The sequence below is a fragment of the Plecotus auritus genome (assembly GCF_963455305.1).
Source record: "Plecotus auritus genome assembly, chromosome: 9".
In the NCBI taxonomy this organism is placed as follows: domain Eukaryota; kingdom Metazoa; phylum Chordata; class Mammalia; order Chiroptera; family Vespertilionidae; genus Plecotus; species Plecotus auritus.
In genome coordinates, this window is record NC_137783.1 from 86,134,548 (window position 1) to 86,161,882 (window position 27,335).

The 27,335-nt window shown below is 38.9% G+C and overlaps 1 protein-coding gene across 2 annotated transcripts in view; it reads left to right on the forward strand.

Moving 5' to 3' along the window:
- Positions 1-5,805: 5,805 nt before the first annotated feature.
- TRPC6 (transient receptor potential cation channel subfamily C member 6) overlaps positions 5,806-27,335 on the forward strand; it is a gene marked incomplete at its 5' end in the record, with an annotated part of 99,764 nt that continues 78,234 nt past the window's right edge. For both annotated transcript variants that reach the window (XM_080640527.1, XM_080640528.1), the window contains one exon: positions 5,806-5,975. In XM_080640527.1, coding sequence (XP_080496653.1) covers positions 5,806-5,975 — 170 coding nt within the window. The remainder of the gene's footprint in view (positions 5,976-27,335) is intronic.

Genomic DNA, 27,335 nt, shown 5'->3' on the forward strand with positions numbered 1-27,335 from the left:
GAAGGAAAAGGCTCAGGGTGTGGAGCTCCCACTGCAGTCTGATATAGGCAGGGTGTCTGCACTTGTAAAAGTTAGAGAGAGAGGCAGAAAAGAGTGACTCAGTGGTTGAACTTCAACCTGTGAACCAGGAGGTCAGTAGTTTGATTCCCAGTCAGGGCACATGCCCCAGGTTGCGGGCTCAATCCCCCACAGGGACGTGCAGGAGGCAGCCGATTGATGTTTCTATCTCTACCTTCTTCACTCTCTAAAATCAATAAAAACATATATTTTTTTAAAAAATAGTCATGGGGTGAGGTTTTAATGAAATATGGCAAATCTAAGAAATGTGACTGGAAAAATGCATGTAATCATGGGCTCGTGAAGATTACTGGAGCCTGTCTTCCTGCCAAAAGGAACCATGAGCCCACAGTAAAGCTTGAACTTTCAGCAGCTTCTTCATTGAATATCCCTACGGATAAGGTGGTTTGTGTGGGTGGCATTGATTCAACTCTCTGAGCTATATACATTGACATATATAAGCTTTTGCTATCATTATTCAATTCTACAAATCTTTTCCTTTATTGTTTCAGCTTTTGGTGAATGCTTAGAATGGTGTTATCCACCTCAAGATTACATACAGTATTTTTTTTTCAAGTTTATTTATAATTTTCCCCTTGTAGATTTTATGGTTTTAAAAATTATATTCAAATTCTTAATACATCCTATTTATTTTGGCAAAAGTGGAGACAGAAACCTCTCCAATTTCATTTATTCAATATTCCTTCATTTCCCTTACTGAATAGAGATGTATTCTTTATCATACTATAACATCTTTTAAGCCCTGATGTTTTTGACTAAACTTTCTATTATGTTCTTTTAATGTTTGTGATTTGTTAATACCAATCTATTCATTGTGGTTTTACTAAATCATTTAATATATTATAAGGGAAGTTCCTTTCATTGTTTTTCAAAATCATTTTTAAATGATTTTTTTTTTTTGGCCTTTGTCAATTTATTCTTGGAAAAAAAATAGTAGAGAAAACCTGTCCCTAGAGGGGAAGACAATATTAGAAATTACTACATTTTACCCAATTAGTCTATAAATTTAATAACACTCTCATCAAACTATCAATAAAATGTATTGAATAATCTGATGTAGGCTTTTCACTCTAAATTAGGTCTTAGTGAAGGTTTATCATTTTATTTACATAGATCTTATAATTCTTGGTTCAGTTTGTTTCTACTTATTTCATATTTTGTAGCTCTTATTGTATTGTGACTGACTATTGCTAGTAAATAGAAAAACGACTGAATTTTCCGTTTATCTTTATAAGGTAACATTATTCCAAACAGGTTTCTTACTTCTCATTCTAATAAATTTCAGTTTAAAATCTTAATTTTTTAATAATACACAATTATAACATCTGTAAACTACTAACTCTTTCCGCTATTTTGCATGGCTTATTTAGCTTATTGTAGAAGTTCTTAGCTAATGAATAATAGTAATGATAGTAACATTTTTACTTTATTCCTTACACTGATGGAAGCATTTGTGGTGTTATCCCATGTTGGTATTATCTGAAATAGGTCTTCCTTGCCATGTTAAAGATGTGCCTGTTAGTCTGAGTTTACTAAGTTAAAAAAATAAATCAGAGATATTGTGAATGCATTTAGGGTCCATGGGAGTGATGATGAAATTTTGACTTTTTCTTAAAGGATTTTAGTGTTCATTTAATTTACCACTGACACATACATTCACTTTATAGCATATGTGGAAAATTGAGGTCCAGGCTGCCTTTGAATATGTCTAGTGATAGGAAACTAACTCCCTATGAAGTAGCTCCATCCATTCTTGATATGTCTCCCTTTACTGAACCTGGGTGACACTGATCCATAAATCAGCAGTCTTCTCAACAGTGTTCTGACTATTTTAGAATCACTCCTCTGTTACCCAGTCCATATTTTTCAATCTTGCTGACAAACATATTGCACGATGCTTGTGGTCAATAGTTTACTGAAAGCAATATAATAATTCTATCAAAAGAGATTAATTTATTCCAATATGACTTATTCTAAGTGAAACCATGGTAATCACAAGTGCTTACAAAATACCCATATGATAATGTTAGAATTTTAGACATCTATATTTAAGTTCAAATTAAAGCAAAAATTAAAATAGTTCCTAAGTAAATTTTATATTTCTAATATTTAACAAACCTTCAGCTGAAACAGAGATATTAAATGTAATTATTACAACACCTTTACTTTAAAAATTAAGAAAATGAGGTTCAAAGATCTATTAGCATGGGCAACTATTTCACTCAAACCAGAATTTACATAGGACCTTCATTCATAGAAGATCAGGCCTTCTGGGGGTTCTAGGGTGTTTTGTTTCCCACCCCCCCCATGTGGATTCTACATGCAGTAGGCGTCAGGGCTTGGGTCTCCATGCTTTAAATAATCCTGATGAATTCCTGACTAAACTACTATTTGTAGCTCTCAGCCAGCTAACCCCAAACTGCATTTCCCAGAAAAGCCCTGTGTCAGTCGTTTCCCATCAACAGCAACATCTCACAAACTGCAGCTGCCCTAAGTATTCCATGTAATGCCTTCTTAGCTTCTTTTTGAGTCATCAAGCATCTAGTAATGTTTTCTCAACCTTTTGTCCCTCTGGGCTCCTAGCATGAGACCTTCGAGAGGCCAACCCCGTTCACTTTGCTCATTTTGCCCAACTGACTTTACAAGATACTGTTATAATAATAAACCAGTTTTTGTAAAACCAATCAAACAACACGTGTGTATATGAGACATGTTTTCTCTTATTGGAATCCCTTCCTCCTCCAGAAAGATTCCCTCCACCTTCATCCCCACATCTCAGTTACAACGGAGTGCACTTTTATATTCCAGTACTATAAACATACTACATAAACACAGCTAACATAAAAGAACAGAACAATTGTTTACTCTACGAAAATTATAATTTCTTCACTCAGCCACTATGTTTTACTTTGAGAACTATCATTTCTTCATTCACCTCAGTTTCTTCATTACTCCAGATCTACTCAACACTGCTGTACTTGGCTTAAAAATAGGTTAATCAGTTGAAAAGTTGTATTATCTTATCGTTTCACTGTGTTTTCTAAACATAATTGAAAATATAAAACTGCATAATCATAAAATTCAGAAAGTTAAAAATTGAGGGGTTCTGGTAATTATAAATCCACTTAATGCTGAACAAGTGAAGCAGAGGGAGATGAAATGTCCTCTCTTAATGGTTAGAACAAGAATTCAGGCTTTCAGACTTCTGACCTAAAGCTCTTTCCACTTCATCATATCATAAGCTTTCAGAATCTTCTAATTATTTGTATACCACCTTCTCTCTCCTGGGGGGAAATATTCCTGGAACTTATTGGTCCAGTACTAACTACATTTCAAATATTAGAGAAAAACATGCCCTATCTTGCAAAATGAAAAACTGATATCACACTATAAGTTTGCTCTAATAACTTTTCAGTGTAAATGTTGCTACCTAGGAATGAAAAAAAAGTGCTATGAGAAAGGGCACAAACAGTTCAATTAACTATAACAACAACAAAATAAACTGTCTCTATTTTTCTTTTCTAAGTTAAAGACTAACACTTCAACTAACACTACAGGTCCTTTCTAACTGCTTTCACTCATAGAATTTGAGTCAGATAAAAAACATCTGAATTGTTACTTTCCCCACTAAATTGTTTCCAATACTTGATTTTACCAAAATGATTATCTTGACACTACTTAAATTAAATATTTATTAACTAACTAATTTAAGCATCAAAGCTGTTGATTTCTGACAGGTAGAAGTTGCTACAAACAAATTTTAAGCAGAGTATCTTACAGCTATGCATAAGTACTAAGAAAAAGATTTTTTAAAATTATGGCTCCACATGTTAAGAGATCAAAAAAGTATATTCTTAAATTAGGAATAACTTGCTTCAGAATGATCTACGTTAGTTTTTTAGGGATGTTCTTTTAGTGGCCAAGAATGTTCTCTCTCTCTTTTAAATACTTCATCCATCCTTCCATCCACTCATTCCTTCCACATACCTGTGCCAAATATAGATCTAGGTTCTCAGAATACAATGGTTTCTGTCTTCTTTGAACTTTAGTTCTTAGCACACTGGCTAGGTCACAGCTCTAAATTTGTGACCTCTTTCTCCCTCCATATAGTCGATTGCTGTTGCTCACATTTCCAACATCCATTGTATTGTCCATCCAAGCAAAGGTACCTTTAGGGACAGGATCTCAGGCAGTCTGGCTTTCTTCAATCCATCTGCAAAGGGCTTCTGATCACTATATGTCTGGTTCTTTGCCAACCATCCTTTAACTAGCACCTCCTTGGACAGGTCTCTTATAAACGCCTAATCTTAAGTATTCAGTCCCCAGTTATATCACATAAATCTCTTCTTTTCATGGTAGCCTTTGTCTCTGATATTTTCTCAGTTGCTTGTTTAATCTGTCTGCCTCTCTTCCATGAAGACTCTGTGGAGGCAGACAGGAGCCTTATCTCGGTAGTTTGCCTCTGAATCCTAAAGTGGTGCTGGGCACCCAGTTGGCATTGATTAAATATTTGTTGAATGAATGAATGGGCTCCTAATTGTCGACTGCTGGTACTATAGATACTTATTCATCCTTGTTGATAAGTTTTTAATTCTCACGTCTATGAAGATTAAATCAGAATTTAAAACTAAGTCTTAAAATTAAAAACAGTTTGGAAATGTGGGAAACATCTGGCAGAGAAATGATTCTGGCATTTGCAGCGATGGAAGGAAAGATTTTCTCTTAAGTAAGCAGGCTGTTGGCCTCTATCGTTATCATCGGAAAATGCTTGCCTATTTTTGTTGGTTTGCTCAGGAACTGGGAACATCTGGCACTGGGATCACAGAAGTTGTTCATTTTTAAAGTGAAGAGTTGCAAGAACTTTGGGGGTTGGGAATGGAAGAGAAAATGCCTTAAGAAAATGAAAGCAGTCTAGAGAAAGGAGAAGCTCATGTTTCTTTTATTTAAAAATACTTTTAAAATTATTTTTTTCAATTACAGCCTAGTTTCAGATGCACAGCATAATGGTTAGACAATCATACTTTACAAAGTGGTCCTCCGATATTTCAAGTACCCGCCTGCCACCAGTACATACACAGTTATTACATCGTATCTCTTCCAAAGATACAGGTTTCCTTGGTTCTTCAAGAGTCTTACTTAAGGGAAGCTTCCTAGAAAGTTCTTAATTTGTGTGGTTTCTAAATAAGCATACTCTTAGGGCTATAAAAAAAAATTTGCGTGTGTAGCCCCGCCTACTTGAGGTTCATCCTGGCCCAGAAAGTTGTGGCTACAGGACAGGCTTTGGCTGCTCTTTCTAGAACGTCATTCTGATCCCTTTAAAGGTGGGATCATGACGGAGGATGTGGGGGAGGAAGGCGGGAGCCCACGGCTGGAGAGTCTCCGTTGACATAGTAACTCTTCAGCTCCGTCTCCCCTGCTCCAGGCTCTCAGGCTCCGCTGCCACCCGCCGCCCCGCCTGCACTCACTCACCCCGGGAGCCGGGCGCTTCCTTGCGGGGTCCCCTTTGTGACCCCCTAACTGGTTGAATTCTCCCCCTGCTAGCAGCAAAGCGGCTCTCGGAGCTCGGACCACCAGGCATCCGCACCCCCGCCTCAACCTCGTCCCCTGGGCACCGGTGTGCCCGGGGCCAGTCCGGAGAGTGACGCGGAGCCCACACCGCGTCCCCTGGAACTGCCCAGGCGTCTTCCCCGGAGCGGCGCGGGACCCGAGCCAGTCCGGCTTCCCGCCATGAACCCGAGCCCACCGTTCGGGGCCCGGACGGGCGGCTCTCCCCGGGTTGCGGCCGGGGCGGGCGCGCGGCGCAACGAGAGCCAGGACTACCTGCTGCTGGACTCGGAGCTGGGAGAGGACGGCTGCGCGCAGCCCCCGCTGCCGCCCTCCGGCCACTACCCCAACGTGTAAGTGCGGGCGCCGCGGGGCCGGGCGCGGGCTGCGCCGCGGGGGCCGTGCGCTCTCTGGAGTGTGCGAGCCGACCCGCGAGCCTGGGCTGGGACCCCAGGAGCGGAGGGGCGCGTACGGATCTAGATCGCTCCCGGTGAGCCAGCGCGGGTAGGTCTGCCCGTGAGCGTGAGCCCGCCGGCCACCGAGACCACAGCGGGTGATCAGGTGTCTCGTCCGTTTCTTCAGGGAGGATGTCAGCTGGCACCCTCAAAGAGACCCCGTGTCCTGCGCCAGTGGCATGGACTGGGCAGGGCCCTCATTCAGATGGGCGCCCTCCGACTCAGCCTCGGTGGGAGAGAGGAGTGGAACACGAGGGACCTTGCGCTGCCTCGGTGCGTGTCTACGCGCGCTGCCTGCCCTAGCCCTTCAGGGGCGCGCACAGGTCCTCCGACCCCAGACGGCAGGGCAGCTCCAAGGTGTGCGTGGGAGGGGGTGGGCTTGCCCTGGGGCATCCTCTTTCCACTCCGGGTCACCAGGTTAAATCTGGAAATAGGATTTCTAGGCTTCCCCACCCGAAGCTTTTACCAAAGGCGTCCGGGGAGATGAGCCGGCTAGGGTGCGGGCTGGAGAGGAGAAAACTGTAGAAGCGGGCGCGAGGGTGGGTGGGGGTGGGTGCGTTCTAATGCGTTCTCAGTAATTAAAAGACTTTATTTAAGAATTTGGTGGTTTTTTTTTTTGTTTGTTTGTTTGTTTGTTTGTTTGTTTGGTTTGGGTGGGGAGTGGAGAGGAGATTGGCAGAGGCGGGCAGAGGGCGAAATGAAGGAGAAGTCTCCCCTCCCCCACCCTCCTGGGCCCACTGGTGCGGCTGGGAGATAGCGTTTCTGCCTCTTTGCTCCTTCACTTGACTGGGCAGTCTGGTTTCCTGACTTGTCACATCCATCCATATGCGGTTTTCCTCCTGAGGAAATCAGGTCTCAGTAGCAGTTCAGTAAGCAGCTCTAGAGGTGTATGTGGGGGAGGGGGCATTCCGCCCCCTTGACCCCAGGCAGACCCTCATGATAGCGCAGCGCGCCCCAATCTTTGGCCAGGGCTGCCCACAGACAAGGCTTGCTGTGGTTCCCTTTCACAGTAAGAAGTGAACCCTAGGAAATGGAGCATCTATTTTCTTCCCAAGATAAAAGAAAAAAAAAGTTAGAACTGGTTGCATTCATCTGTGTGCTGTACAATTTGAAATAATTTACTGTTACTTCTCTTTTTTTAAGATGTGAAATTTTATTTTAGGGTATTGGCTTGTAGGAAATGCCTAGTATATTTTTTTCTGTATGTGTACGTGTCTTTTTCTTCTTTTTTTTTAAATTAAGATATATTTTACATACCATACAATTCATTTTAAGTTGTACAGTTCAGTGGTGTTTAGTATAGCCACAAAGTTGTGAAATCATCATCACTATCTAATTCCAGGACATTGTCCTTATCCCCAGAAAAAATGTATTTGACTTTAAATGACAGAATGTTTTTATTTCTTACAGTACAACCCTTCTCAAACTTTAGTGGACCTATGAACTACCTACAGATCTTGTTGAAATGCAGATTCTGATTCAATAGGCTCTAGTGCAGGCCAAGATACTGCATTTCTAACAATTGCTGAGAAATGTGGAGGCTGCTGGTCCACAGACCACACTCTGAGTAGCAAGGAGATATATACCAAGAAAAAAATAGAAAGAAAAATGAATGAATCCTGGATATGGTAAATACAACTATTTTCAAATTTGATTTGAGAGTATATGTTTAAAACATAGATGAACTTTTTTTTATTGGCTTAGATTTGAGATCTACTAAGAGGGTAATATTATCTGTCGCTAAGTTAAGCAACTTAAAATAACTACACTGTTTTTTAAAAATTAGACTGTCCCATAAACAAAATCTTTTTTTTCTTTTTATCACCTGATTAGTCTATAATCACTTGTTACTGTCTGTGGGGAAAATAATTCTATTTAAAAACTAGTGGTAATATATTAGTAGTGAGACTAAGTAAAGTAATAATATCATGTCCTGAAAACTTTCCCCAATGTTTTCTACAAATGTAGTTTATTGCCTTACTGATTTACTACTATCTAGTTCTTACATTACCTACTATGTAGAGAGTATTTTTCTCCCTTAGTTCAGGAATTCCAAATCAATCTTAATGGCTAGACCTGGGCAGCAGAGAGATGAGCAGAAATATTTGAATGTGCTTCATTTCATAAGGAGCACCCCCTCGTGTCATGTCAGAGCTATTATAATAAATTTAAGAGTGAACCTTGTTCCAGAATTAGAGATTGGCCTTGTCTAAATCTATTATTTCCAAAAGGTTTTATAGTTACTTTTACTTACTGTTTACTCTGGCAAGGTTTTTATTTTTTCCCAGTTAAAAAGTCAAGGAACTGAAATATTTTAACCAATAAACAGCAGTACTTCACATCTATGATGTAAGAGAAAGAGCTAAACGAAACTACTTCCCTTTGGTAGAGAGTACAAATAAACCCTTCCATATGCTATTGACATGTTATTTAAACAATTTCATACATTTCCCCAGAGTGGGAGGTGTGCTATTTGTGAAAGGGCAATCACTAGTGCACTTTAGACATGGGCATGGCCATTTTATTAAATCATTGAGATTTTTCTCTTATAAAATCACAATTTTTTTGCAAGTTGTCTTTTCTGTGAGATAGATTCAATGATTCTTGTTAAAAAATTCTGTTTCATAGAAAGATTTTTACATATATTTATGAGGCTTTACCACTAAAAATGGTGGCACTTACATAGAAAGATTTTTACATATATTTATGAGGCTTTACCACTAAAAATGGTGGCACTTACATAGAAAGATTTTTACATATATTTATGAGGCTTTACCACTAAAAATGGTGGCAAATTATTTTGTTTGGGAGCAATTCTCAGGCCTTAATAGTATAAGTAGTAACATTTTGACATGGTGTTTAGAAGAAAAAAGATTCAAATTCTTCCTTTTTCCAACTTTTAATTGGTAGTCAATTAATGTGCTCTGTTTTGGTCAATTTATAATGGTGATTAGCAAGAAATGGTCCATGTTCTGCCAGAATCCTAGGAGGTGTATTATTTAGAACTTAAAAGTATGTCTCTTGTTCATCACTTCTGAATCTGAGGAAGAATTCTGGACATAAAAAGTAATGTTAAGCGTTTCTAAATTCTCAAGATCTGAAACACAGTCCAACTAAGCATTCTATTTGGAAAAGACTGACTAAAAAATTAAGCATAATGACATAGTAAGCTGTTTGTAAACTAAAGCTCTGGCAATACAGTGGACTGAGATAATTTTTAAAAATTATGGTTATTAATACCTAGCAATACTGGATAAAATATTTAAAATAATTTTAAAACAGTACGCAGTTTTGCAAAAAGTAAAAGAGATTACCACATGTCACAAGCAAAGACATTAAAAGGCAGAGCATAGCCTGTGACCTGATGCTGTGGCTGCCTGGGGGATTATGGATCTGAGTGACCAGGAGCTTGGAGTCCAGTGTCCATGTGAAATGGAGAGAAGCTAAGACCTTGGTTCCAGATGAGGCAGAGAGTTGGGACTGAGATATCTCTGTCTCTGCGTAAATCCAGGATCCTTGTTTTTATGAGAGGCTAAGCTAGAAAAATATACCACCAGCACAAAGTGAAAACAAGAAACTTTATTAGTAAAAAGAAAAAGAAATCTTTCCCTAAAAATTTCATTCTTTGGGCCTGCATATCACGTGAGTTTTGGTTTTTGCTTTTTTTTTACACTGCTGAGCTCACCTGGAAATCTTCAAACTGAAAAATACCCTTGGGACTCCTGGAAGAGTAAAATAGAAAACCATTTTTGAAAGAATAGTACCAACCATTTCAACTGCCAAGGATTTTCAAGAAATTGGCAAAAGATAGAAGAGCACGGCTAAACATATGTTCACTATAATACATGACAAAACATGCAAGGAAATAGTCAACTAAGAATGAGAGCAGATGATACAATCCACGAGGGAGAGTCAGCATGAGATACAACAGCCTTATTGGACCCTTGTCATGGAACTTGAGATAATGCAGCAACATGAAAGAGAATATAAAATACCGAATATAAAAATAAAATTGTCGATAATATATAAGGAGAAATCGAACTCTAAGGAGAAAATAAGAACTACTTAAAAAATAGAAACTCTATAAATGAAAGTACAAATTTGAAATAAAAAACTGTGGAAGGGTTAAAATGCAGATTAGCCATAGCATAATTGATGATAATACCCAGCATGAGAGACATAAAGAAACATAAATATAAACATTAGTGAGTCATGGAATAGGAAGGTAGGAGTTCCAGAAGGAGAAAATATAGAGAATAGGGGAGAGGCAACATTTGAATAGATAATGGTCGATAATTTTCCAGAAATGATAAATTCTCATGTGTATGAAGTACAGCAAAATTAGTGCAATACATAAAAATAAACCCATTTAAACATATCATACTGAGATTGCAGAACACTAAAGACAGGAGGAAATATTAAAATGAACCAAGATACAAGAGATCTGAATGAGTAAGTTATTTTTAATTTAAAAAAATTTCAATTACAGTTTATAGTCAACGTTATTTTGCATTAGTTTCAAGTGTATCGCATAGTGGTTAGACAATCATATGCTTTACAAAGTGTTCCCCTGATATATCCAGTACCTAACTGGCACCATGCATAGTAATTACAGTATTATTGACTATATTTCCTATGCTATACTTTCTATCCCCATTACTATTTTGTAACTACCAATCTGTACTTCTCAATCCCATCACCTTTTCACCCCATTCCTTTAGCCTCCTCCCCTCTGGTAACTATCAGTCTGTTTTCTGTAACTATGAATCTGTTTTGTTTGTTTATATTGTTCTGTAGAGTCCACATATAAGTGACATCTGGCATTTGCTTTTGAATGACTTATTTCACTTAGCATAATATCCTCTAGGTCCATTCATGCTGTCACAAATGGTAAGGGCTCATTATATTTTTTATGGCCAAGTAATTGTATATATGTCCCACTGCTTTTTTATTCACTCAACTTTGATGGCACTTGGGTTGCCTCCATAGCTTGGCCATTGTGAAGATTGCTGCATTGAACATAGGGGTGAATATATTCTTTCAAATTAATATTTTGGGTTTCCTAGAATATATACCCAGTAGTGGAATCAGTAGGTCATAAAGGCAGTTCCATTTTTAATTTTTCGAGGAACCTCCACACTGTTTTCCACAGTGGCTGAACGCTGCTGCATTCCCAACAACAATATATGAGGATTCCCTTTTCTCCACATCCTCGCTAATACTTATTGTTTGTTGATTTATTGACGATAGCCATTATGACAGGTGTGAGGTGATATCTCATGGTGGTTTTAATTTGCATTTCTTGGATGATTAGGGACGTTGAGCATCTTTTCATATGTCTATTGACTATTTGCATGTCCTCTTTGGAGAAGTGTCTATTTAGGTCCTTTGTCCAGTTTTTAATCAGATTGTTTGTTTTTTTGATGTTGAGTTGTGTGAGTTCTTTTTAAATTTTGGCTATTAACCCCTTATCAAATGTATTATTGGCAAAAATGTTCTCCCATTCAGTGGGTTGTCTTTTCATTTTGTTGATGGTTTCCTTTGCTGTACAAAACTTTTTAGTTTGGTATAGCCCCATTAATTTATTTTTCTTTGATTTTCTTGCCAAAGGAGATATATCAGAAAAAATATTACTAATAGAAATGTCTGGGATTTTACTGTCTATGTTTTCTTCAAGGATTTTTATTTTATCAAGTCTTATATTTAAGTCTTTATTTTGAGTTTATTCTTCTAATGGTGTAAGAAAGTAGTTTTATATTTTTGCCTGTATTTGTCCAATTTTCCCAACACCAGTTATTGAATAGACTATCTTTGTCCCATTGTATGTTTTTGCCTTCTTTGTCAAATATTAATTGAGCAAATAGGGCGCGTTTATTTCTGGGCTCTGTTCTTTTCTGTTTATCTATATGTCTGTTTTTATGCCACTCTCATTCTCTTCAGATTGCAGTAGCCTTGTAGTACAGTTTGATACCAGGTAATGTGATACCTCCAACTTTTTTCCCCCCTGTCAATATTGCTATGGCTATTCTGGGTCTTTAGTGGTTCCATATATAGTTTGAGGTTATTTGTTCTAGTTTGTGAAACACACCATTGATATTTTGATAAGAATTGCATTGGAGCCCTAACCGGTTTGGCTCAGTGGATAGAGCGTCGGCCTGCGGACTGTGAAGGGTCCCAGGTTCGATTCTGGTCAAGGCAAGGGCATGTACCTTGGTTGCGGGCACATCCCCAGTAGGGAGTGTGCAGGAGGCACCTGATGAATGTTTCTCTCTCATCGATGTTTCTACCTCTATCCCTCTCCCTTCCTCTCTGTAAAAAATCAATGAAATATATATTTTTAAAAAGAATTGCATTGGATCTATAGATTGCTTTTGATTGCATGGACACTTTACTTTTCCTATCCATAAGCACAGTATATGCTTTCACTTATTTGTTTCTTCTTCAGTTTCTTCCCTCGGTGCCTTATTATTCTTTGAGTACAGGTTTTTACTCCTTGGTTAAGTTTATTCCCAGGTATTTCATTTCCTTTTTTGATACAGTTGTAAATGGGATTAATTTCTGTTTCCCTTTCTTATAGTTCATTATTGCTTTATAAAAATGCAACTGCTTTCTGGGTATTTATTTTGTAACTTGCTACTCTACTGAATTCACTTATCAGTTCCAGTAGTTTTTTTACAATGAAATCTCTAGGGTTCTCTGTATACAGTATTATGTCATCTTCAAATAATGACAGTTTTACTTCTTCCTTTCCAATTTGGATGCCTTTTATTTCTTGTTCTTGTCTGATTGCTGTGGCTAGGACTTCCAGTACTATCCTATCTAATAAAGAGGGAATATGCTAATTAACCATCACTCCATCACAAAGATGGCTATACTCACAGCTGAGGCCAAGTTCCCATAAGGAGCCTTAAGGAGCAATCAGCAGGACCTGAGGCTATGCCCTCCTCCACCCCCGTGGGGCTTGACAGGGGACCTCAAGGTGTGTTTCCTGTCCTGGTGCTGGGCTAGGGGACCTAAGACTGCACCCCCCGCCCGGCAGGGCTTGACAGGGGACCTCAGGCTGCGCCTCCCGCCTTGGCACCAGGCTGGGGGACCTCAGGCCACGACCCCCACCCGGCGGGTCTTGATGGGGGACCTCAAGGTGTGCTTCCTGTCCTGGTGCTGGGCTAGGGGACCTCAGGCTGCTCCCCACACCCCAGTGCCAGGTCGGGGGACCTCAGGCCATGCTCCCCACCAGGTGGGGCTTGACAGGGGACTTCAGGCCGCACCCCCCACACCAGCTCCAGGCCAGGTGACCTGAGGCTGCACCCTCCTGCCTGGCGGGGCTTGACAGGGGATCTCAGGCCGTGCTCTCCACCCAGCGGGGCTTGACGGGGGACCTCAAGGTGCACCCCCAGTGCTGGGTTGGGGGAACTCAGGCCGGGCCCCCTGCCCAGCGGGGCTTGACAGGGGACCTGAGGCTGCACCCCCCTGCCGGTGGGGCTTGACAGGGGACCTGAGGCTGTGCCCCCATCCCGGTGCTGGGCCGGGGGACCTGAGGTTGCGCACCCCCACCTGGCGGGGCTTGACGGGGGACCTCAGGCTATGCCCCCCACCCAGCGGGGCTTGACAGGGGATCTCAGGCCATGTTCCACACCTGGCAGGGCTTGACGGGGGACCTCAAGGCACGCCCCCGTCCTGATCTGGGCTGGGGGACCTCAGGCCATGCCCCCCATCCTGGCATCGGGCCAGGGAACCTGAGGCTACGTCCCCTGCCTGGCGGGGCTTGACAAGGGTGGGACTGGCCGGGTCTGGATCTAGCCCAATGGGGGAGTAGGCGGCCAGGTCTGGATCTCATGCAATTTTGAGGCGAATGTGGGTGGGTGGGGACTTGACTCTGGGTCCCATGGTGTGCCCCAGACTCTGACAGGAAGAAGGTTTTCATATACATTTTACTAAGTTTCTTTCATCTCTGACACTTCTATTATAGAGAAAGGGCAAATAGCAATATTAAATTATTTCCTTGAATTAATCCCCTTTTAATGTGCATGAATTTCGTGCACCAGGCCACTAGTGTTGAATAAGAGTGGTGAAAGTGGACATCCTTGTCTTGCTCCTGATCTTAAAGGAAATGCTTTTAGTTTTCCCCCAGTGAGTATGATGTTTTTCATATATGGCATTTATTTTGTTGAGATATATTTCATTTCCACTTTGCTGAGAGTTTTTTATCATAAATGGGTACTGGATTTTGTCAAAAGCTTTTTTTGCATCTATTAATATGATCATATGATATTTATTCTTTATTTTGTTTAAGTGGTGTATGATGTTAATAAATTTGCAGATATTTACTAACCTTGCATTCCAGGAACAAATCCTACTTGATCATGGTGTATGATCTTTATAATGTACTAGAGACCCGATGCATGAAATTCGTGCAAGGGCCTTGGCCCCCACTGCCAAGGCTTTGTCTGGAAGGAAGGACATCTGGTCTAATTAGCATATTACACTTTTATTATAGATTGCTAGATCCAGCTTGCTAATATTTTGTTGAGGATTTTAGCATCTATATTCATCAGGGATATTGGCGTATACATTTCTTTCTTTGTTGTTTCTTTATCTGGTTTTGGAATTAGGATAATATTGGCCTCATAAAATTAGCTTGGGAGTTTTCTTCCTTTTGAATTTTTTTGGAATAGTTTGAGAAGGGTGGGTGTTAGTTCCTCTTAGAATGGTTGGTAAAATTCACCTGTGAAGCCATCTGGTCCAGGAGTTTTATTTGTTGGAAGTTTTTTTTTTGTTGTTTTTTTTTTTTTTTAAATGGCTGCTTTAGTTTCATTAGTTGTAATTTGTCTGTTCAGATTTTCTGTTTCTACTTGATTCAGTTTTGGTTTATTATATTTTTCTGGAAACTTATCTATTTCTTCCAAATTATCCAGTTTGTTGGAATATAGTTGTAATACTTTCTTGTAATTCTTTGCATTTCTGTGGTGTCAGTTGTTACTTCTCCTCTTTCATTTGTGATTTTATTTATTTGGGTCCACTCCTCTTTATTTCTTGATAAGTCTGGTTAAGGGTTTATCAATTTTGTTTATCTTTTCAAAACCAGCTCTTGGTTTCATTGATCTTTTAAAATTTCTTTTATGCCCTAACTGGTTTGGCTCAGTGGATAGAGCGTCGGCCTGCGGACTGAAGGGTCCCAAGTTTGATTCTGGTCATGGGCATGTACCTTGGTTGTGAGCACATCCCCAGTAGGAGGTGTGCAGGAGGCAGCTGATCGATGTTTCTCTCTCATCAATGTTTCTAACTCTCTATCCCTCTCCCTTCCTCTCTGTAAAAAATCAATAAAATATATTTAAAAAAAATAAAATTTATTTTAGGCTCTTATTTTGTTTATCTGTGCTCTGATCTTTGTTATTTCCTTTCTTCTACTCACTTTTGGCTTTGTTTTTCTTTTCTAGTTTCTTTAAGGGTAAGGTTAGATTGCTTATTTGAGGTTTTTTTTTGTTTTTTAAGATAGGCCTGAATTTCCTTTGTAGGACTGCTTTTGCTGTGTCCCATAGATTTGGAGTTGTTGTGTTTTCACTTTTATTTGTTTCAAGATACCTTTTGATTTCTTCCTTGATCTCATTGTTAACCCATCCATGTTTAGTAACATGTTTTTTAGCTTTCATGTGTTCGTGTGTTTTTCTTTTTTTTTAAATTCAATAAATCTTTATTGTTCAGATTATTACAATTGTTTCTCCTTTTTCCCCCATAGCTCCCCTCCACCCGGTTCCCACCCCACATTCTTCCCTTACCTCCCCCCACACTGTCCTCATCCATAGGTGTACGATTTTTGTCCAGTCTCTTTCTGAACCCCCTATACCCCCTTCCCCCTGAGAATTATCAGTCCACTCCCTTTCTATGCCCCTGATTCTATTATATTCACCAGTTTATTCTGTTCCTCAGATTTTTAATTCACTTGATTTTTTAGGTTCACTTGTTGATAGATATGTATTTGTTGTTCATAATTTTTCTCTTTACTTTTTTCTTCTTCCTCTTCTTTAAGAATACCTTTCAGCATTTCATATAACACTGATTTGGTGGTGATGAACTCCTTTAGCTTTTTCTTATCTGTGAAGCTCTTTATCTGACCTTCCATTCTGAATAATAGTTTTGCTGGGTAGAGTAGTCTTAGTTGTAGGTTCTTGCTATTCATCACTTTGAATATTTCTTGCCACTCCCATCTGGCCTGCATAGTTTCTGTTGAGAAATCAGCTGACAGTTGTATGGGTGCTCCCTTATAGGTAACTAACTGTTTTTCTCTTGCTGCTTTTAATATTCTCTCTTTGTCTTTTGCTCTTGGCATTTTAATGATGATGTTTCTTGGTGTGGTCCTCTTTGGATTTCTTTTGTTTGGGGTTCTGTGTGCTTCCTGGACTTGTAAGTCTATTTCTTTCACCAGGTTGGGGAAGTTTTCTGTCATTATTTCTTCAAATAGGTTTTCAGTATCTTGCTCTCTCTCTTCTTCTGGCACCCCCATAATTCTGATGTTGGTACGCTTGAAGTTGTCCCAGAGGCTTCTTATACTATATTCAACTTTTTGGATTCTTTTTTCTTTTTTTTGCTTTTTCGGTTGAGTGTTTTTTGCTTCTTTGTATTTCAAATCTTTGACTTGATTCTTGGGTTCCTCTAGTCTGTTTTTGGGTCTCTGTATAATATTTTTTATTTCAGTCAGTGTATGTTTAATTTCTAGTTGGTCCTTTTTCATATCTTCGAGGTCTTGTTATATTTATCGGCCTTTTCTATGATATTCTTAAAAAGCCTTATAACCGTGGTTTTGAATTCTATATCCAGTCATTTGTTTTCCTCCATTTCTTTCATTTGTGATCTGTTTCTTCATCTCCCCATTTTTCACTGCTTCCCTGAGTTGGTAGGGTAGCTTTGTGTGCTAGGTTTCCTATATGGCCCAGTGGGTCGGCCTCCCCAGTTAACCTGAGGTGGACACTCTTGGTGCACCCCTTTGTGGACTGTGTGTACAGCCTTGTTGTAATTAAGCCTTGATTGTTGTTGGTATCACTGGGAGGAATTGACCTGCAGGCCAGTTGGCTGTGAGGATCAGCTGTGTCTACACTGGGAGAAGTTCGGTGCTGGAGATAGCCTTATAGGATTAGCCTTGTCAGATTGCAAAAGCCTCTGTGCTCAGCTTGGAAGGGGTGGAGTCTCAGGGCAGAGCAGACAGTCTTGGCTTCCTGTCAGCCCTTCCCTTGCGTGCAAGTCTCCAGACCTCTGCCTTCTGCGGTTCCCGAGTTTCTGCCTTAAGATTTCCCCCATAAGAGCGTGGGTCCCCAGGGGCTCGCCCGGAACTGCGGTTCAGTGCAGTCTGAACTGGGGTTCAGTGCAGTCAGGAGCTTCCGACTCCCTTCCGCTAAGGATAGCCTGTGGTAACCTCCACAGTCAGTCTTTGTGCACACTCGCGCCTCCAGACCCCTGCCGCTGCGGCTCCCCTGAGTCTCCGAGTCTCCGAGTCTCTGTGTGCCTTTCTCTCTACCTGACAGTCCAAACTCCTCCTGTATGAGCCTGGATCCACAGGGTTTCGCCCGGAACTGAGGTTCAGTGCAGCCGGAACTGGGGTTCTGTGCAGTTGGGGGCTTCCTTCCCCCTCCCGCCAGAGAAAGCCATCCAGGCACTCCGCCGCCCTTCCTCTTTTGCGCGCGCATGTCTCCGTACCTCAGCTCTTTGCCGCTCCTTCTCCGTGAGCTTTCCTCTTTCCTTATAGTTGTAGAATTTCCACTCAGCCATCTTTCTTGTGGTTCTGGAATGTGTCCGTTCTGTCTTTTAGTTGTAGTTTTGAAATTGTTGTGCGGGGCAGCAGTTTAGGTGCTTACCTATGCCGCCATCTTGGTTTCCCTCCTGTTTGTGTGTTTTTCTTTCTTTTTTTTGTGTGATTGAATTTTAGTTTCGGACCTGATGGTCGGAGAAGATGCTTGATATGATTTCAATCTTCTTAAATTTATTGAGACTTGTTTTGTGTCCTAACATGTGGTCTATTCTAGAAAATGTTGCATGTGTACTTGAAAAGAATATATTTGAATAAGTTTTAAAATTCAAAATATATACAATGAAAATGCACTCCTAATATATCTTAATACCTATGATATATAATGTGTTGCTTGTAAGAACTATGTTTTTTCTTTTATATAAAGGCGCTGTTTACTCTTTAGGTATTACTGTAATGTTTTATACAAAGTCGATGCTCCATTGCTGATAGGATCTCTTTAAACAAGGATATGGACACAAAGAGTTTCCTATTTAAAGGTGATATCAATGAATCACAGTTGTTAGAGAAACCCCAAAAGATCCTTAATTCTGTTCTTTATTTCACATGATAAAGACAAAAGTGACTTTTCTGGAGACATATTTATTTTTTATTTGACCCATGCGTTCCATGAAACATTTCTGTTTCATAAAATAGTTTAAATTAAATAGAAACGGTGATTATTTAATGTTAAAATGCTTGATACTCTTTCAACAAAGACTTTAAGATTATTTTTACTGTTTCTTTGGCAACAAATAATATTATTCCTGGTGCATGGTTAGGCAATACAGAAAATATCCTGAAGAAAGAAACTATTAAAGCATAACAGCTGTTTAAACTCAAAGTAGTTTACATTATTAATGATCAAAATAAAAAACTTGAATAATGTACCATAAGCATGATATTGAATTACAGACATTGTCACAATAGTGTTTATATGATGTTTACCTATAGGCCATAATATTATTTAAAATTATACATCATGGAGAACGTATTATTAAATAAAGGTACATGGAAATTTTCTTTATTAAAGTGACTTCATCTTTATTTTTATTGTATTTTAAAATTTTCCAATTACAGGTGAAAGTAACTTTTTTTTTTTTAATGGGTCATGAATTCTTTGAAATTTTTGTTGACTCCAGGATGGTTTTGGATAACCTATCTATGATCCTTAAGACCCAGACTTTTAATTTCTGATTTAAGAGAAGTAACCTTAAGTCAGAGAGCACAGATAAATAAAATTCCCAGACACAGCCTTCTTTTCTCCAGGCAAAATAAAAAATATTTATTCAACACATTTATGTATAAATAAGCTAATAAGGAAATTCAGATGACAGGCTAGAGAATGTTTTGTTAATGTTAATTACTAATGGGCCACACTACTCTCTTGAAGAAGTTTAAGATTGAAGTGAGAGTATGGACTCAGGCCTACGAATCATATTAAATTTTCATGTTTCTCCCTCATTTTGCCTCCATATGTCTAATAAATATGTCTGTTCAAACATCTGTCACATAAATTTTTATCGATTTCAGAGAGGAAGGGAGAGGGAGAGAGAAACATCAGTGATGAGAGAGAATCCTGGATTGCCTGCTTCTTACACACCCCTCATTAGGGATGGAGCCTGTAACCCAGGCAAGTGCTCTGACTGGGAATCAAACCCTGACCTCCTGGTTTATGGATCGACACTCAACCATTGATCTACACTGGCTGGGCACATTTTTTATACTTATTTGTTTATATATCTCTTTTCTTCTACTACACTGTAAGTTTCTAGGGGTGGATGATCCTCCATCTCTCTACATTTAACACTGTGTATAGCAAAAAGAAGCTACAAATTAATTTATTCCTTAACAAATATATGGTCCTTTCCTCAATACAGAGGTGGGCAAAAGTAGGTTGATAATAATAATAAATATAATAATTAATAAATAATAATACAAGAATAAATTTTGTGTTCCCTGTACTCACAACTCTAAATCTACTTTTTCCCTCCCCTGTATCCTAGATAATAAAAGGGTAATATGCAAATTGACCCTAATGGAGGAATGACCGGTCACTATGACACACACTGACCACCAGGGGGCAGACGCTCAATGCAGGAGCTGCCCCTTGGTGGTCAGTGCACTTCCACAGGGGGAGCACCGTTCAGGCAGAAGCTGGTTCATGGCTGGCCAGCACAGCAGTGGTGGTGGGAGCCTCTCCCACAACTCTGGCAGTGCTAAGGATGTCTCCCAGGCTGCCAGAGGGATGTCTGACTGCCAGCTTAGGCCTGATCCCCCGGGGAGCGGGCCTAAGCTGGCAGGTAGACATCCCCTGAGGGGTCCCAGACTGCAAGAGTGCACAAATTTTTGTGCACAGGGCCTCTAGTTTGTTATAATAAGGAATGAAGTGATACAGCTCTTTTTATAAAAAAAAGCATCTGAGTCCTCTAGGTTATGCAGAAGGGTGATACCCATATCTTACATTGCAGTTGCATATCCACTGAAATTCACCTTCTTCTGGGGAACTGGTTACTGCCACTGCCATGCTGCTCTCCTTTTAGCTCTCTGGCCTCAGACTCTTCCCTTCAAGTTCCTTCCACTCACCTCAGATGAGGCTGTATCTTTGTCAGGACCTGTCAAATGCTCAGGGATAACCAAAGAGAAATAATGAGCAGAGAAGACCTCTTCGCTGGCTGTAACTGCTGTTCTAGCTCATATGTGGAGTCTCTAAGCACTGACCCCTGCCTACCACTAAGCTTCATCCAGCTGGCAAGAGCATTCTTCTCTCCTCTCCTGAGACCATCCTCACACAGACAGACGAAGAGCCACCCCCCTCTTTTTATTCAGTGTAAGATACACTTTTCAAACTCCATTTCTTTTTCTAGGATTTCCCCTTTTCCTGAATCATTGACATTAAGTATGTTCCCCCATTTAAGCAAAGATCCCACCACCTACCCAGAGAGGTATCGTTCACTGTCTGACGCGCAAAGGGGCAGAAATATCAAAACATGACCACCCAGCAGCAGTATAAAGATAAAATCAAGCAGCTCATTTCCTTACAACAACATACTTATCAAAAGTTAAGTAAAATTGATCAAAGGGAGCATGTGTGATATCATGATTTCTTATACATATGTAGTGGTTTAGAATTCAGAGAGAATCCTAATATCATGTCCTCTGAAACAACATCTATAGCCATAAAGTAAAGGCATGGACCTTGGTTAAGAGTTGGCATTTTCAAAGCTGCTCCCAGGGGAAAAGTAAGTGTAAAAAATTACCTTTGGATCTGCTTCCCCGTCTTCATTTAGGCGTCAACAACCCCCCGCTTCCCCCCTGCCACTTGGGTTAATGATGGGTCTCCTTTAATTGACCACTTTGGGATCTGTGTTCTATATGACAGAAACCACCTATTTTGTTTTCACACCTCCCCTGCCTTGAAGTAATCAATAGCCTAGCCGCTGATAACAAATTAATATCAGGAAACATTTTTTTCAGGGGGCAGACACTGTAGGTTGTGGAGTTATGGCCAGATGTGCTGAAATGCCTACATATATTTTGTTACAGAAATTTTGTTTACCTCTTGAAAGACCTTGCATAATTTTTTCTCTAGGCAGTTTTATTCCTTGACTTATAAGAAGTAACTTCATAAGGCAATTCATCTCTGTGTTTTGGGAAGTAAATCATAAAAGAAAAACATTTTCTTTAAGTCCATTCTTGTTTTCTTCTCTCTTCCATAAAAAAATGCTAAATATAAGTGGATCCAGGTGGATAAAATTACCATTTGTGATTGCTCTTTGTCTAGGCATCTTCTGCTTGCTCTTAGTACACGGGGAAATGCTCATCTGTATGTCAGATTTCAATTGAACTTTAGCATCTAAAATTTGGTATGCTGTTCAAGACTCTTAAGCCATTGAAATTTATCGACGCACATTTGAAACAGCATATAGAAATGAATGGTACAGATACTCATACAACATGTATGAGTATGGTATAACTATTCTCTCGCTCATTCAGATGACTCAGCCAGGACCACGAGTAGAAATGATATTAGTGAGAGTTACCTACAGTCCAATGCAAGTTGCTGTTTCTATAGAGGACTAATCTAAAATCTTTACGTATATTTGGGGGGACTAACACCTTTTGAATACCAACTCTATAGCAGGTCCTTTTGTAGTTGTCATACAAATGTAATTTTGTCTTTAGAGCAGCCACTTGACTATGTTAAACGTCCATATTGTAAGTGACATCACTGACATTTAGAGATGTTAAGCCATGTTCAGAAAATGACACAGCCGGTCAGTTGCTGCCAAGTGGAAAAACCCAATGCATCTTAGACAGCGCAGACTGGAGCACGTGGACAGAAGGGCTGGCAGGTTGCAGAGTCCCCTGTTTCAGTACCCGTGCACTCATGCTTGTCCCTGCACAGCTGGATACTTGGTGAGCTGCGCTCCTGGAGAGCATAGTCATCATTCCTGTTTCTCTCTTTCCATAGCTGCTTGGGCAGCCACAGGGTGGCTCTGACCTACTGAACCAAGGTTTTTTGTTTTGTACTCATTGCATCTAACTTATATTCTAGGTTAGGGGGGAAGACGGGACGAAATGTTATGAATAGCAGTAATAAGTATGTTTAGCCTCTACCTTCTCTTTTATTGAAATCATAACTGTCTTTGAAGTTCAAGCTTTATATTGCACAGCTTCACTAATTTGTTAATCTATATATTCATTCATCTTTTATATGATTATTATAGTAATAATAAAAATAATCGATTTATTAGGGGTTTTTATGTACCAGGCTTTCTTCTAAATGTTTTATAGGTGTTAACTCATTTAGTATTTATGACAGATCTATGATGTACTTTACTGAAAAGAAAGAAAAAAATACCACATCAATGAGAGGTTAAGTGACTTGCCAAAGATTACATGACTAGTAGTTGGCAAAAATTGAAAGAAAGAAAGAAAGAAAGGAAGTAACAGAAAATTTGGATTTATTACTTATCTAGATAAACAGAGACAGGTTTTGAAAAACTGCCAATCTTTGTCACCAAAGGAAGATTATGAATGTGCCAAAACAAAGTAATTTGTAGATGATTTTACCAAATTGTCCACAAACTTTTATGACTCTTTAAAGATTACAAATGATGAAGCTTTCTCTTACTGGTGATTTCTCTCTATCATGTGGATGAAATGGCTTCTATTTATAATGTAGTTGTATCAGAAAAATGGACCAGACTCAAATGGTAGTGTGAAATTGCATAATTTTTAAAGCATTTTACATGGTATTTATCCGAAAGTGTATATTGCCAGACACCAGTTACAGTATGGGTAGTCCTGTTACGATTGATTGCCTATGCAAGGCAGACTTTGTTTCAGTTACAGCAGCTCTGGTTTTGCAGCACCAAGTGCATTTTGGCTGACATATCGTGGGTCAGCACAAAACCCTCACACGGGACTGGGAAGAGTTCTCTTCATGGGAATTACCAACAAGATCATCTTGACAGTTATAATAAGAATTGGAAAACATGGTTTCAAAGCTCTTTTGAAAATTCTTTTTGGTGGATAAACTGTTATAGGTAGAACTTGTTTTTATTATTACGGTGTTAACCTCCTTGAAACAGAATTTTGGATTGAGTAGGCTGAAGGGTGGCAGTGGTGACTATGGAAAGCTGACCCCGAGCAGGAGAATCCCCACTCCTACCCAGAAAAATGTTTTATGCAGAACCCCTTTCCTGTGAGGGCACTCCTGAAGGATGCAGTAGTTGCTCTCAACAATATTTATTTAAGCTCCTTTGATAAGCCATGCACCATATTTGGGGAACCATGAACACTATACTTTATGAAGTTTAAGGTTCTATCAATTACTAGTATAACATACTCTGATATTAAATATACCTTCAAAAACAAACAAACAAAAAGTGCTGTCAATTCAATCTATACCTTAGGTTTTTATTTTACAACGATTGAAGCAGCTCTTTTAGTTAATTAGATATAGATTTGGGTCATATACAATTCTTATGCACATATGGAAGAAAGAAAATCTAGACAAAATAAATTTGGGTAAGGTATTCCTAAAGCTCCTTCACATTTAGAGATGGACTTTTCCGATCACTTTTCAGCTCAGAATCTTCAATGCCCGTGGTTTTCCACACAGCATTGTCCTCTGCCAAAAAGGACAAGTCGTGCAACATTTCTTTAAAGAACCCGAAGGACCCATTATAGACCCAAAGCTTTTAGTGCTGGGTAATTAAGCTGACTTTGCAATTATACAGAGCTAGACTATTTGATTAACAGTTCCGGAACATTGCTAAACAGCTCACCGCTATTCCTCATGTATGTCCCACCCTTCCCAGTACACACATGGACTTACACACACACATTTGATTCTTAGGCTTGAAAGGAATGCTTAGCTCCTATCTCTAGGATTTATTTTCCAGCCACTGTGATCCATTCTGAAACTTTGGATGCCATTGCTTTTAATACTTGTACATGGACTTGCAATGAAAACTATGTCATGGTCATGATTGACACCTGAAGGCAGTGATTGCAAGAAGCCTTAGATGATAAGACATGTCCTTTCCCAGGCAAGTTAAAATGGGAGAAATATGTGTCTTAAAATCAAGGGAATATGGTGTTTGGTGTGCTAGTTAAGGTGAATGAGGGAGAAGAAGTGACATGAAAGATTACAAGGCACACAGCATCCTTTGTGATCCGTCCAGAATTTAAGAGGTTTAAACTTCATTCTCTAGCTGACGTTAAAACACACATAAGACTCTGACAGTCTCTTGCTTTATTTGTATTAGCTGCTTTGATCCTCACAGCAAACCTGCCTGTTCGGTAGTATTTTCCCTTATGAACGAGGAAGCGGAAGTTGAGAAAAGCAAAGTAACTTACCAGAGAATTCATGGCTCTCAAGCATCTGAGCTAGTACTTGAACACGTTTGACTGTTTGGTTTTGGACCTCACTGTCTGTATTTGTTCCCCGCCAGCGGAAAGGCGGCTTCAGAAGGCCAGGGGTCTAGTGTGTAAACAGTGACTAGCATGTGGTGGGATTAAATAAATGTGTGTTGGATGAACGAATCAATGTCTCCCTTATAAAAAGTGATTTTGGTAGATTGGCCTTATCTCTAAAATGCTTTCCTCTCTGGGTCTCATTTGGCATTGCTAGACTTTACCTTTACATTGTGTTTTTATCATAGCCTTCTCTAAAACACTACAATATTGGAGTTTTATATTCTTGCAACTTAGGTCATTTAGTGAATTCTAAGAGCTTTGTATATATGCTTGATCCCTAAAATGGTATTTGTTAAGTATTCTTAAATAATCCTACAAACAAGAATATATGAATATAAATTCTTTCTTTCTTTACATTGTGTTGACAGAACACTCATGGGGACTTATCTTTTGTTTGTTTGTTTTTACATAAATAGCAAGAAGAAAGGGACTTGAATTTTTATTTAATAAGTTGAAAGATTTTGTGGAAACTGAATTTCCTGAGACCAAAACTCATTGCTTAAATACTTTAATGAAATAATTAATACTTAAATAAGTTTTAAATGCTTAAATGAAATAATTCAGCTTAAAATCAAGAAAGTGAGAAAAGAATGTTAAGTGAAAATGGTCTGTAAGTTACATTATGTTGCTTATGTAACTGATTTGGACCATGTTGTGCCTGGACAAAACTTACAAAGTTGACTTTCATTATAATCTAGCTTCCAGAAATTAATTATTTTCAAATTGGATTACAACTTCCCTTATACCCAGAAAGGTTTAGAAATGATGCTTATCCCTCTTCTTACATGCATTATAGTGAACGATATTACTAAAGGAAAACTGTTGCCCATTAAGTGATGTAAGCACAGGGAAAATAGCAGCCTTTTGTCTAAACATGTACAGTGGTGGATTACAGAAGGTTTTAATCAGTCATTTGCAAATCTGCCTATACAGGATGGGGCAAAAGGAGGTTTACAGTTGTGAGTACATGAAAGAGGCTTTATTCTTGTATTATTATTTACTAATTATTGTATTATTTTCCATATGAACAATGTAAACCTACTTTTGCCTCACCCTGTATTTCAGAATCAACAGGATGATTTTTAAAAATATAGATTCACTAAGAATTATAAGAGTTTAAATAAATCAGAGTTGGGGGTGGGGTATAACACTAAAAAAATTCCTCAGTTGATTTTAATATGTAGCCACTTTGGGAAACCTGTTGTTTCAGATACTTTGGATTCACTGTGAAAACCAGAGTTAAGAACTAAATCTAATTTCAATAAAGAAAACCATTACTGTGTATTCATCCAAGAGTAAAAATATGAGATTAAGAACCTAATTTTTTAAAGATTCAATAATCAGGTATTACAGATAAATTGGGAAATAGTGTATTTTAATTCAGAAAATTCTCATCAAATACCTACCACCATACATCTTTAACTTAACATCTAAAATTTTTTGTCATAAGTTTAAGCAGTTGTAAAGGATGCCAATATATTGTGAAAATTAACATTTTTTAATAAAATCGATCCATCACTTTAAAAATCATGTTTTATTAAGTCTAAATGCTAGCAATGTAATATTCATTACCGTTAATTTAAAAATATACAAACTCTCCTTTAATATATTTTACTTGAAATTATTTTCACATAACATAAATATCATTACACAATATTTTTTCTTGAAATATTTTTATTGATGACCCTATAAAATTTCCTGAAACAAAAGAAAGCCTATATAAAAATTTAAAAAGTATTCTGGTTATTATTAAATTAATATAATTAATGCAGTTGCAACAATACAAAAATAACAAAAATACCTAACACATAGCACATTTCCTATGTGCCAGGCACAATTCTAAGCACTTTACATATATAAGCTCATTTAATACTAGCAAGAATCCTAAAGGAACTTAATATTATTATGTGAATTTTACAGATGAGAAATTTGAGGCACAGGGAGAGTATCTTTCTTAAAGATTTCATAGATAGTAAGTAGTGGTTTCAAGATTGGATCCTAGACATATTGGCTCCAGATTTTAGACTTTTTGGATCAAAATCTCATACATTTTAATCAGTTATAGTTTATTTTTTGTTTAATACTTATTAGAAATGCATTTCTTAAAAAATGGATGGGGAGACTTGGTGTCTTGGTTAAAGGAGGCCTATTTTGAACTTTGTGATTTTTTTATTTTTCCAAAATTTATCTTTATTGTTGAAAGTATTACAGATGTTTCCCCTTGTCCCCCTATTGACCTCCTCTATTCTGCTCCTACTCCCCCTCCCCTCCAGGCCTTCACCATACTATTGTCTTGTCCATGGGTTATGCATATCTTATATATAATAAAAGCCTAGGTGGCTTCACACCCTTGTGTGATGCCCTCGCGTGACGTCATCACACGCACAGCGGAGGCGGGGCCCCATGGCCACTCTGCGGGGTGAGGCCTGGGGGTCCCACGGCTCTGTGCAGCATGGAGGAGGCGGTCCCGGTGGAGGAGGAGGGTCGAAGCA